The sequence below is a fragment of the Stigmatopora nigra genome, chromosome 10, assembly GCF_051989575.1.
Source record: "Stigmatopora nigra isolate UIUO_SnigA chromosome 10, RoL_Snig_1.1, whole genome shotgun sequence".
NCBI classification, from domain to species: Eukaryota; Metazoa; Chordata; class Actinopteri; order Syngnathiformes; family Syngnathidae; genus Stigmatopora; species Stigmatopora nigra.
In genome coordinates this window covers 3,937,432-3,950,868 of record NC_135517.1, presented here as the reverse complement: position 1 = coordinate 3,950,868, position 13,437 = coordinate 3,937,432, and the positions used below count along the sequence as shown (strand labels likewise).

General features: G+C 44.8%; 1 protein-coding gene across 3 annotated transcripts; it reads left to right on the top strand.

Moving 5' to 3' along the window:
- Nucleotides 1-37: 37 nt before the first annotated feature.
- cpne1 (copine I) lies at nt 38-13,432 on the top strand. Of its 3 annotated transcripts, none has more exons than XM_077725876.1 (16): nt 38-193; nt 9,377-9,505; nt 9,686-9,865; nt 9,921-9,995; nt 10,059-10,130; nt 10,312-10,395; nt 10,468-10,557; nt 10,619-10,717; nt 10,792-10,878; nt 11,195-11,254; nt 11,327-11,460; nt 11,524-11,578; nt 11,771-11,825; nt 12,337-12,470; nt 12,538-12,774; nt 12,940-13,432. In XM_077725876.1, exons 2-16 carry the CDS (start codon nt 9,377-9,379, stop codon nt 13,060-13,062), a joined length of 1,614 nt encoding a protein of 537 aa, XP_077582002.1. In that variant the 5' UTR covers nt 38-193; the 3' UTR covers nt 13,063-13,432. The 3 variants fall into 3 exon arrangements, with proteins under 3 accessions (XP_077582002.1, XP_077582000.1, XP_077582001.1); XM_077725875.1 differs by lacking the exon at nt 38-193 and adding an exon at nt 8,846-9,011; XM_077725874.1 differs by lacking the exons at nt 9,377-9,505; nt 9,686-9,865; nt 9,921-9,995; ... (10 more) ...; nt 12,538-12,774; nt 12,940-13,432 and adding an exon at nt 2,953-7,608.
- Nucleotides 13,433-13,437: the final 5 nt, after the last annotated feature.

The window sequence follows — 13,437 nt, the reverse complement described above, 5'->3', positions numbered from 1 at the left end:
CGCTTGGAGATGACGCCATGATTCGACCGTCGCCTTCTCGCGCCAAGTGCAAAATATCGCGATGTTTCACCCGACATTTCGTGTCTGCCTACATTGTTTCAAAAAATATTTTTTTTATTGCAGAGACGGGAGTGAGCAACCAAGACATCCGTGCATGAGTCAAAGCTGAGTGTGTTAGTTGACAGATTCCTCGGTAAGAATTTACAGAAGAGACGAACTGCTTAAAATGCTCATAGCTTTATCACAGGAGCCGTCAAAAATGGCGACTCTTGTCCGCTACCTTACCACTCATACATACAAAGCAGATTTGGCTAACAGCTAAGTGGCTAATGGGGCGTAGACCTACTCTCTTACGTTGATGCGCTAATGTCTGACTAGCGCATTTTATATTTTATGCTATTAGTATATTGTCCTAATGATGCCTTTTTAACATTTTAAACCATGTTTAAGTTAATACAAATCCACGTTTACTTGGTTATTTGCAATACTCTGATGCTGATCGTGACTCATCTTTTATCAATACAAACAATGGTGTTTTGTGTTCTTGTTTCTGTGTGAAATTAAGTCAATGTGTGGTTTAGTCTTAACTAAAACAGTACTTTTTTAGCTTCCACCGCAGTGCCGAATGTGTGACGTCACGCCCGCTTCAAAGAATCATAATTTCTTCAAACAGAAACATCTAATGGTTTATATTTGCAAGAGGAAATAAGTTGGAGCGAGTATCTTCTTCACCCTTGTGTCTGTTTGCACAGAAAATGGGCTTTTGGGGCGTTTTTTTGGCTATGTTTTGAGGCTGAATTCAACAAAATTGGTTGCTGGATGTGTCCTCCTGATGAGCTGCTTTGGTTTCATTTTATTTTTAAATGTGCGCTTTCTGGCCAATGAAAAGGAACATGCCTGCCTTTTATCTTCTCATCTGTGCAATTTATTATCAAAGCACTTATAACTAGATTTGATGAAACTTTATTCATCCCGCCCTCAGGTAAATTCATCAATGACATGCTTCTTTTAGTCATTTTCTTGATGATGTTGTATTTTGATGCCTACAGAGATGTTTGGGTTTGGTCCTGGTGATGAAAGTTGTTTTTTTAAATATTTTTTTTGACCAATACAAAAGTGCACGCACTTTTGTATGGTTTTGGTTGAGGTATGTTTAGTTTCAGGCATGTTTTTGCTAGTAGTTTAATGCCAGGATGGTTGAAATGTGGACTGCTCCTTGGTGGAATGTTTATGGTAATCTAATCATAGAGTATTTGTAGTTTGGCATTGATTTGGAGTTTGACTAATTTTTTTTTGCTGTTGACTTTGAACTTTTTAGGCCACACATTGAATGAGCCCTCCCAGACCAAAAGGAATTGGACGTCAAGCACCGTCATTGGTATTGAAAGACAATCACAGCCAGTTCTACCAGGTTAAATGAATTGGTAAAAAAAAGAGTCATCAATAATTTCAGGAGACTTCTTTTCATATTTTTTGGTGATGCTTTTGGTCCCTCTTCATTAAGAATTGTCGGAGATTACGGACATGTTGAGTATGAATTAAAAAAGGCTTGAAATTGCATAACACGGTCTTCTCTTGAGCTGTTTTGGGATGAAGTTATTGTGCAATTGTGTTTCCATAGCGCTGCTGTGTGTTTTGAGATTTTCTAAATGAGCTGCTGGTGTTTTGCTGCGTGTTTGGTTTGCGCAATTGCTAATGTTGGAATGCAATTTTGTCGCTTTGGTCTATGACCCATTTGCAAAAATGTTTATATTTGTTTCAATTTTTGCACTGTTTCACATTGCTCAGGTAGTGCTACTTTGTTTTGCTATCAAATTTTACAATTTGTAGCTTCTTGCTGTTTTTTGGCTACGTAGCGGCCACTTCTTCAGATGAGGTTTTTGGTGTGTTTTTATTTTTTAAAGAAGTGATTGGTTCACAAGTTCTCATTGGCAAGTGACTTGTTGGGTTTTGTACCAAGGTTGTCATATTTTTTTGATGTGGTCAAAGGCTGGTTCAGAAATAGTTTTGGAAAATTGGTTGTTTTGGAAAAGAAAAATGGAGAACCAATGGTGGCCCTGTTGGACATGTTTTCTGCCCAAAATGGGGCTGTTCATAGTCTGTTTTTTTGTGCTACATAAACATTTTTGCTTGGATTAGGGATTTTGGTTATTATGTTACATAATGGGGAATTGTTAGCTTTATTGGGTCATTTTGTTACAAGACTTTAGTTGAGAATAGAGCGCATACAAAATACATTTTTACATGTTAGCTCATTCTACCCGGGACTTTGAGGTACCCACTATTTTTGGATAGAGTATTTTTAATAGGAATGCATTCTGCGGTCTTGTGTTAGCTAGCTAGCACAGTGACATGGCAACAAGAGAATAGCACGCGCATGGTAGCAGCCATAAAACATCTGGCGCTTATTCTGGTTGTGACATCATCTTCTGTTTGAGGTTTTTTTGTGGTTGGAGGCAAGACAACTGAGAAAAGAAGACCTTTGTAGCATCTAATTTCACGATTGAGCCCTTTTATGGATGAATTTGTGCCCAAAATATGGTTTACCATCATTTTGAATACCCTAATCTTATCAACAAACCTGTCAAATAACAGTAAAGAAGAGCATTCTGATGACTGGAAGCTAATTATGTTCGTAATGACTAAAATATCACACATTTTCTTGTTTGTATGCTTTGATTGTTTCTTATAGCTCTTTTAAGATTTCTGTGTCACTGCCTGATATTGATTCTGTTTTGAAAGATTGAACTGGCGACCGAGTGGTCCAAATTTGTCCTCTTTCTGTCAATGTTTGGCAATTTCACCTCTTAATTCTCCGTATAAGAACCGTTGGTTTCTTTGTGTTTGGCGAGAAAGCCCACCAAAAGGATGTTTTTTTTGCCAAACACGTGGAAACCACGGTTCTGGTCTTCTTTGCTTTTTAATCTGATGGCAGTGTTGCTCTCTCCCCAGGTTGTAGGCCTGTCCATTAACTGTCATTATGGCGGTAGTCATCAGACTGCAAGGTCTGCCCATAGTGGCCGGCACCATGGACATCAGGCACTTCTTCTCTGGCCTCACCATCCCCGATGGGGGGGTGCACATCGTGGGTGGCGAACACGGCGAAGCCTTCATTGTCTTTGGCACCGACGAGGACGCTCGGCTGGGGATGATGCGTACAGGTGGGTCCATTAAGGGCTCCAAAGTCTCGCTGTTGCTCAGCAGCAAGACGGAAATGCAGAACATGATCGAGCTGAGCCGACGTAGGTTCGAAGCCGGCGCCGGCGGGGTCGAGGCCACCGCGTCCACGGCGGCCAACCGCCAAGTGGCGGCTGTGCCTACGATACAGTCAGTGGCGGCGGGGAGGGGCGTGGGCCACGGGAACCCGGCTTTCGGCAACCCTCCGGTCACGGCTAGTTCTTCTCAGGAGCCGCCCATTCACAAGGTGGTGCCCACCTTGCCCAGTATGGTGCCCCCCGGCTTTCCTCACGGCTACGGGGCGGCGCCCGCCATCACCACTGCTTTGGCGTCCCTCAACCCCGGCCCTCCGCTCATGGCGCCGCTACCCAACATGTCGTCCATACCGCCAATGGCCACCATGGCCACGGTTCCGCCTCCCGTGTCGGCGTTACCCCCCGTCCCGAATGTGGGCCATCTCCCCCACGGTCCTCCAGTACCACCCATGTCCCACCTGTCCCACATGTCTTCGCTGCCGCCATTCAATCCCAGCATGCCCCCACCCGGGGGCCTGGCGGCAGGCCTCCCTTTAGGGGCCCCTAACCCCATGCTGTTCAACCCCCTGGCCCCTCTGGCGTCTCTGGGGCTCCAAGCTCACATGAAGGCCGCCACAGCCGCGGTGGTCGGCACGTCCAATCCGGACGAGCCGTACGTCTTTGTACAGAACCTCCCGTTCACATGTTCCGAGGCAGAAGTCAGGGACTTCTTCCGGGGCCTGGGAATCGACGCCGTCAACTTATTCCGCGACGGACAAGGTCGGCCGACCGGTCGAGCCATGGTCAAGTTCTTCTCGCCCCAAGATTGCTTCGAGGCTTTGAAACGGGGCGGCGGCATGATGGGTCAGAGGTTCGTGGAGATCGGTCCGGGTTCCGAGAGGCAGTGGGCGAGCCTCAACCATGGCGCCATGGGCATGGCTTCCCAAAATAGCGGAAAACCCAACAGCCTCTTGCAAGACCAGCACCAACGTCGTAACCAGCCCCCCGAGGTGGGTAGGGATCAGCGGGCCAGGTCCAGATCCCCCCATCGCCAAGAGTTATGCGTCTACCTGAAGGGGCTCCCGTACGAGGCGGACAAGAAACAAATTAAGGAGTTTTTCAAGAACCTGTCAGTAGTGGAAGACACCATGTACATCGCCTATGGCCCCAATGGCCAGGCCACGGGCGAAGGCTTCGTGGAGTTTAAAACGGAACAGGACTACAAGACGGCCTTGGGTGCTCACATGCAGTACATGGGCTCCCGCTTCATCCAAGTCCACCGCATCAGCTACAAAAGAATGCTGGAGAAGATCGACATGATCCGCAAGCGCGAAGCCGTCCAGACCGACGGCAAGACGGCGGACGGTCTGAAAAGTCAAAGAAACTGCGCACACATCACCAACATCCCTTACAACATCTCCAGGAAAGACGTACGGGCCTTCCTGGAAGGCATCGGCCTATACGAAGACACGCTTAAGGTTCTAACCGACACCCACGGCAACGGTTTAGGGCAGGCCGTCTTCCAGCTCCAGACCGAAGAAGACGCCCGTAAAGCGGAGAGACTTCATCGCCAGAAGTTGAACGGCCGCGATGCTTTCGTTCACCTGGTGACTTTTGATCAGATGAAAGAAATAGAGAGAAACCCCCCACCCCAAAACAAACGAGGCCAGCGAAATCAACACCAAGTCCAGCAGAACCCCAGCCAGAACCAGCACGTTCCGGCTCCAGGGGTGCTTCAGCAGCAGCAGCTACTGCCGCCTCCGCAGCAGCCACCCCCGCACCAGCCTCCACACCAACCCCCTCACCAACCGCCCCCCATCAATCCATTTACTGGGATTGCCGGCGATGAGTTTAACTTCCTGAGAAACACCATGGGAAACCTCAACGCCTCCCCATTCGTGCCTCCCTTTACCGCCCCCGGAAATGGCGTCACGGGTCCCCCACCCCTCCCCCCGTTGGCCGTAGGGCTCGGCGAAGTCAACTTGACCGTGGCGCCACCGCTCATCGCTGGGCTTCCCGGAGCGCCGTTGCTTGAGCCACCGGGCTTCCGACCGGGCGCCGCCGTCGGCGGCCCCGCTTTCGGTCAAGACGGGTTACGAGGTTTGGTCCCCTTCGACAACCGGAAGCCGAGCCCGGTCCCTCAGAACAGAGTCGGCGCCGGGCCCAATAACGGCCCAGGGCGGCCAGGAGGCCCGCCCCCAGTAGGACCACCCCCTTTCAACCAAGGCCCTGAGGGTCTCATGCCCCCTCCACCTGGGGCCAACAGCAACCCCAACAATCAGCGCCCTCCCGTCGCCCCCATCGGCGCCCCCACGATAGTCAAGCTACAGAACATGCCGTTCACCGTCACCGCCGATGAGATCATGGACTTCTTCTACGGGTACGAGGTGGTCCCCGGATCCGTCTGCTTGCAGTACAACGACAAAGGCCTCCCCAATGGCGAGGCCATGGTGGCCTTCCAGAATCCGCAAGAGGCCTCCGCCGCCGTCACGGACCTTAATGACCGACCAATAGGTGCGCGGAAAGTCAAAATCTGTCTGGGTTGAGGACGCAAGCCCCGCCCCCATCCCACTCGGTTAAAAGTGTACCCCTTTTGAGCTGAGCTGGTGCTGGCCGGGTACCCGTGGCTAGACTTTTCTGCCGTCTTCCCCAACTTTTTTTGCCGACTAACCCAAAAAAAAACGGCCCCATCGTTGAGGCAATACCGATTCCGAAGATTGACGTGACAACACAGGACAAAATCAGATTAGCCTTACCGTTTTTTTGCCGCTAACGCTGAAACCGGTTCGCACCATCTCAGTGCGAAAGGGGTCTCTGCTGTAAATATATGTTGTCTTCTCCCAAACAAACCCCTCCCCCCTACCTGACAAGTGTTTGGAACCCCCACCTGGAAGATTTTAAGGTTCCGAGGGTAAGCCCTTTTATTTTTTTTTTGCGCTGAATCATGTTGCTATGGTAACACATGTCGTTGCCTCCGTGCATGTCGTGTGTCCTCGCTGAGGTTGTTTACCAAGTGCGGTTGCTATGCTAATGTCGCTACGTGCTTTTTTGCTGCAACGCAAAACTATCGCCATGTTGTGCGTTACCTTGTTGTCGTGCTCAACCATGAACGACTTGCTGATGCGATTTGAACCCAAGCTGGCAGCGAATGATCATGTTTCAGTGCCATTGACGGTGATAGACGTCGAACGATCCTTGCCAGATGGGACGGCTAATGCTAGCAAAAGGTGGGCTGTTTTGAAAATCTTCCAAATGGTAAACTTTCTTCTGGTTTGATAGCAACTAAATGGTAGTTGCATCACGTCAAAAAAATGAATTGAAATACAGTACTAATGAGATATAAATACTTTTTTGTGAGTAAAAATTGGAGACCAGCGCGTTTCTTTGAAATGAATTTTTGAGCCGTTTTCTGATGAACTTTACTGTATACTTTAACTAAAATCTATGTTGCTTTCATATATACTTTATCTTCCATGTACTATATATCCATATAGAATAGAAAATCTGTACTATAGACGTTCTAGTTAAATGTCCATGAAATTGAAACAAAAAAGGACCCCTCACATTTTAAATGTATTGTTTTTTTTTAGTTAGCATCATGTCCAAAAGTGCTACTTTATTATCAAATGATTGGAATCATGTTTTTGTGGGGCAGCTTGAATAGATTAATCAGATCAATTTGTCACACGGTGGACGTTTTGACTTACAAGCATGGCCACTAAATCTTTTCTACTCCTATCTCAAGACACTTTTGCTGATTTTTGCCCTGAGGAATCTAAATGGAGAGCTCAAGGGTGAAAGTGTGTAAATATGACACTAAAAATGCTTAACACTCCATCACTATCATGGCTGTGAGATGGACTGGGGCTGCTTTGTCACTCCAGGGTCTGGACTAATGAAATGTTGATTATAAAATGCAAAACAAAAACAAAAATATTGGAATAACTCAATATTTAGGTCATTTAAAACCCCTTGTTCCAGGATTAATCCAAAATGTATTGATTTTTTTTATGGAAAGTGCTTTTTTTTGTTTTGAAAATTCTTCCTCTTTAGCAAGCTGGCTTTCACTTGCTTTTTTTGTTGTTGTCTGGACATGTTGATAAAATACAAAGGCTGCCGTGTAGCTAGCGACCAAGTGGGAAGCACAATTTCCTTTTTTTGTCATTCATGTGTGATTGGTCGCTGAGTTCTTTTGTTTTATGATGTCTTTCTTTGGATATGCAAACGTATAATCATGACCCCATACAAAGTAGGAATACAGACTGCAGGGTTTTTTAGTTTGGTAGCTTGTGTTTTTTTCCGTTGTACGTATTTGCAATTTTGGGATGTTCTCACGTGTCTGTATGATGATGTCACTTGTGATATTGCTTTTTTTTGTTTTTGTTTTTGGATAATAAAAAGGATGTACAGGATGATGTCCTTTCCCCCGCCGGCCTGCCGCTTTTGTCTCCTTCTCATTGTCTTTCAAGGATTGACTGACCGTTGGTTGCTGCTGTTTTGATGCAAACTTGAAGTCCTTGTTGAAGCTTAATGGAGTTTTGGGGCTGCACTCAAATTACCCCAAAAAATATTTTTATGAACTAAAATAAGGCCTGGTAATTTGCAGTTAAATTCTTTGCTTAATTTACACACAAAAAAATATTTATTTACATTTTTTACAATAAAAAAGAACTATATGTAAATATATTAGTTTTTTTCCCCAATTGTATTGTATTAAAAATAGCCGAGTTTTGCCTTCCTTTCAAAAGGTTTGCTGTAATCATTTTATTATAATCTAGTGATAAATCATTATTTTTTTCATTAATGAATAACTTCATTAGAAATATTATTCCAGGGATCAATCAAATTGATGTTTTTTTCATATAATTTGAGCTTTTATTTTTGATGTGACTAGTATTATTAGTTAACTTCAGAACTTTTTATATTACGTATTTATTATTGTTATGGGCGTTAAAACTTGTATTTTAAAATGAAATGACTGAAAAGGAAATAACTAAGTTTATATATAAAAAATAGGTAGACTAATTTCTATCTCTCAAAATATCACAATTCTAAATGAGTGGCCCCATCATTCCTACAATACTTGTTAAATTTTAAATGACTACAGATTTGTTAACAGGCTTTTTCTCTTCAAGTTATGGAGCTCGTGTTGCTGCTGTAGGTTTGCTTCATCAATTTTGAATTGTTATGATTACTAAATTAATAATGCTGCATCTATAAATAAATATGATGGTACATATCACAACAAAACCAGCACTAAATATTTTGGTGTAAAGAAACCAGCATTTTTTTCCTGTATACTTATGCCTTTTTTTATCATAATGGCACAGAAATATGCTGCTTTTTGATTATTATCGACTATCTTAGTGGATTGTTTGAGCACTTGTCCGCTGTCTGGCATTTGAATGCAACATGACAATGAATCGCTTCGATTTTACGTGTCTTTTTAAGGAACATCGGGAAGTCACGCCAGAGCGAGCCGCTCAAATGAATTTGAATGTTAATATGATCCCAGTTGTCAATTTGGAGTATATAATAAGATAATTAGTAGTAAAGTCGTGCACTTGGTTCGATTGAGGTGTGGTTCTGTTTGTATTGTGAGTAGCAGAACCCGGAAGTGTCTTTCCGGGCTGTCCAATCAAGAGAGCGCTTCTTGGTTGTCGCTGTCCAATCAGCGGGAGGTTTGTGGTTTCTTGACGCTTCCTGTGTGAGTGAGAGTCGGTCGCTTCGTCTGCCTGGCTGCAGTTTCGTTAATTTTAAGTAAAATTGTGGATTATTTTGGACTGAAATACAAGCACACCGATGTTCAAGTTTAACCAGGTAACAATGTATTTGCTTCGTGTATATTTAAACTGAGAGAAAGTTTTATAAAAATGTTTCGAGTTCCCGTCGTGTACGTACTCGTTCATTTCCAAGCTAATGAAGTCATGTAATATACTATAGTTAAGATCCAAAATGGAGATTATTGTTAGTTTTGCACCAGCAATGTGAATACGTAACATTGACCATCACCCAAATTAATGTTGACATTTTACTCATTAGGAAGAAGGCATACAGATATTTAAAAGTATTATAAAGTAGTACAGTGAACAAAGGTGGAATTTCAGAGTGGATTTTTGAAAATCCACACTTTTGGGGGAACGAAATACGTACTCGTATAACAGAAAGCTATTTTTCCAATGCAGATGGCAGATTGCGTGTCCAAAGTGGAGCTGAGCATCTCCTGCAGCAACCTTCTGGACAAAGATGTCGGCTCCAAGTCGGACCCATTATGTGTACTGCTACAGCGTTCTGGAAAAGATGGCTGGACCGAGGTAACCACAGGAAAAGTTTGCCTAATTTGCTCTAAATTTCTTTTTGTAAACATTTCGTAGGGTTGTCAGGAAAAAGCTTTGAATTAAGGTCCATTTAAATGAGGTCCTAATTTGACCAGGTATAAAATTTCCAACAAAACTATAAAAACGTTAATGTGCTGTTGGTTTGTTTTGATTTAGCTTGGGCGCACTGAGCATCTCACCAACACGTCCAGCCCGTCGTTTAGCCAACGCTTGCACCTGGACTACCACTTCGAGGCGGTCCAGAACCTGAAACTGGCCATCTATGACATCGACAATGCTTCCCGCGACCTGGCCGACGACGACTACCTGGGAGGCGCCGAGCTCACCTTGGGACAGGTAAAGCCAAAGTCGGCCATTAGTGGGCGCGCCGTTGATCCAAGCCGTTCTATAGATTGTTTCCAGTAAAACGCTGACCAGACCGCTGCAGCTGAAGAAAGGGAAACCCGCCGGCAAAGGCAGCATAACCGTAAGTAGCGCCCACCGACGCCGCAAAGCCGTCGGTTTGATCTCACGCAGTTTGGAATTTTAGGTCACGGCGGAGGAGATTAAGGACAACAGGTTGATAGAGTTGGAGTTGGAGGCCAAAAATCTGGACAAGAAGGTAACCGTTTTATTTGGAAATTCATGATTTATTTATTTTTGTTAAATCAAGCAATATTCATTAGCCAGGCAATTGTTTTGAAGCGACCAATCAGTCATTGTTATTTACAAATGATTGTTTTAAGTGAAGCTAAATTTGGTGTTCCAAAAATAATGACTAAATTATTGAAAAAATGGTCCAGGACACTTTTGGGAAGTCGGACCCCTTCCTGGAGTTCTTCAAAAAGGGAGATGACGGAAAATGGCAGCTTGTCCACCGAACGGAGGTGCGCCACCCCTTTCTTTGACTGGCCCCGCCCCTTACTTTGACCGGCACCGCCCCTTTCTTTAACACGCAGGTGGTGAAGAACAACCTGAGCCCCAGCTGGAAGAAGTTCTCCGTCCCCCTGCAGACGTTCTGCGGTAGCGACCTGGAGAGACCCCTCAAGGTGGGAATCGAGCCCCCCATCGTGGTCAACTGGGCCTTAACGTGCTCTCCGTCGCCCTCAGGTGGACTGCTCGGACCACGACAGCGACGGCTCGCACGACCTGATCGGATCGTTCGTCACCAAAGTGTCGGAGCTGCAGAAAGCCGGTTCCGCCTCGCCGGTCGGTTAGCTGGCAACATCCATCTTGGCGTCTAAAGTTTATTTTCCTCCTCGTGATTTTTTTTCTTCCTCCAGGTGGCGTTCGATTGCATCCACCCGGAGAAGCAGAAAAAGAAGAAAAACTACAAAAACTCCGGAGTGGTCTCCGTCAAGAGCTGCAAGGTAAAACGCTAATCTTTACTGGTGTATTTTATATATTTTTTGCTTGATGGGAATAAACATGTAGCCACACTACCACCAGTGTCCACTAGATGGCAACAGTGAGCACTTTTCTTAATAGTTGTAGTTTTAAATACTATTTAGAGAAAACTCATAAAGTTATGCGATTAAAACCAATGACATTACTTATTGAACCGTTATTATTATACTTAACATAAAAACATTTTGGTTACATATCTTTTTTATTTTATTTTTTAGAGACATTTGATTGTGTCACTTGGCAACTTAAGCTTATCTTGTTCCTTTTTTTTTGTTCCAGTTTAACACCAAGCACAGCTTCCTGGATTTCGTGATGGGCGGTTGCCAGATCAACTTCACCGTAAGATTCCATTTCATTTCCCCCTCAACGCATGCCTTCAGACTCAGCCAATAGCCATTGAACTCCCGGTAGGTGGGCGTGGACTTCACCGGCTCCAACGGGGACCCTCGCTCGCCCGAGTCACTCCACTACCTGAGTCCAGACGGACTCAACCAGTACCTGTCGGCACTCTGGTCCGTGGGCCAGGTCATCCAAGACTACGACACGTGAGTACAACTCTAGAGAAGAAGAATGGCAACATGACCAACGTCTTTGATTTGTCTTTTTAGGGATAAACTCTTCCCTGCGTTCGGTTTCGGCGCCAAACTTCCTCCCGACTATCAGGTGAACTTTTTTAACCTCATAGCATCCATATAATAACAAAAAATGGCATTCGGTTCAATTCGGGTGGAAATCTAGGCAACGTCATCCATACTTTTTTGGGGGTTCTTTGTCCGCTATTGCTGGCGACAGACGCCCCGCCCCTTTTTACCATTAATGTTTGAGTAACTGTTGTTGTTTTTTTGCTTCTGACAGGCTGCCCATCACCAGTTTGCACTCAACTTTAATCCCACCAGCCCTTACTGTCAAGGTACCTTTTTCATACATTTAAAAAAAAACTTTTCTTACCGTATTTTTAAAATGGTTGAATTTGACAATTTCTCGCGTATAAGCCGCCCCCCTGACCCTCAATTTTCACCTCCAAGAAAAAAAGGCATCGCACTGCACGTAGATCAATTAAAAAAGGAAGTCAGGTGAACAGTACAACCAGTAAATGTGTCCAGTTTGTCATTCTTATGTGAGATAGCGGCGCCCTGAGCGAGCAATGGCAGGCACAAATGCATTTTTTCACATTTTATGCAAGATAATTTATTTTTTCCCTTGTATTTCATTCATAGGCATCAAAATACATTTTGTATATCGTTTTATCTGTTTATCCTTTCTCTATTTTGAAAAAAATGACCTCATCATCTTGCGTTGCATGTCAAGTCTAATTTATGCGCATATAAGCCGTACCCTCTATTCAGTCATCATTTTTTTAGCAACAAATGCGGCGTATATGCAAGAAAATACCCTCAAAATAAATGTTCCACGTTTTTCAGGCATCGAGGGCATGGTGGAGGCCTACAGAATGGCACTCCCCAAGCTCCGCCTCTCCGGGCCCACCAACTTCTCGCCCATCATCAATCACGTGGCTTCCATCGCCGCGGGCGCCGCCCAGCAGGACGCCGCCTCGGTAAGGGTTGTTTGGCTCCATCCAAACACGAACTGACACCTGCCGTCCCCCTTTTTCCCTCCCGCAGCAGTACTTTGTCCTCCTGATCCTCACCGACGGCGAGATTACGGACTTGGACCAGACGCGCGACGCCGTGGTGCGCGCCTCCCGTCTGCCGCTGTCCATCATCGTGGTGGGGGTGGGGCCAGCCGACTTTAAGGCCATGGAGCTGCTAGACGGCGACGACGGCGTCCTCCGCTCTACGCTGGGCGAGGCCGTGGCCAGGGACATCGTCCAGTTCGTGCCTTTCCTCAAGTTCAAAGACGTGAGTTCTACATTCGCTTATTTATGACAATACATGATGTTTATAAAATGTGGAAATCACTCAACTTATAGTAAGTAAACGAATGAAAATAACTGAGTCAAAAGAAATGCTTGAAAAAGTACCATTTTTATTTTTTTTAATTTTTTTGCCATCTATTTTTTTTAGGCTCCCCTGGCCACACTTGCCCAGTCAGTGTTGGCGGAGGTGCCCACCCAGGTGGTCTCCTACTTCAAAATGAGAGGCCTGTCACCTCTTAAGGCCCCCGCCAAAGCGCCCGCCAAAGCGTGAACGCCATGACCAATCGGCATCTGCCGAGCAAACCATCACCAAGCCATAAAATATATACATATATACAAATATATACAAAAACAAAAAAGACATAGTACTTACATTCCTAGCAAATTTTTGTAATTGCTTTACCTCTTGCACTTTTTTCTACAAATGCCTTTTTACTAAAATTCCAGTGCCATTGACAATGATAGACGACCAATCCCGTGCCTTAAAGACAAGTGCCTTTATTGAAGCCTTTAGTTGTCACTATGACAATTTTGCCCAAAAAAAAGTTTTTAAAACAGGACAGTGATCTCCCATGATGCTTTGCAACTCAAATCTTCGAAGAAGAAAAAACAGCCCAATAAAGAAATCAAAATAATGACAAGTATG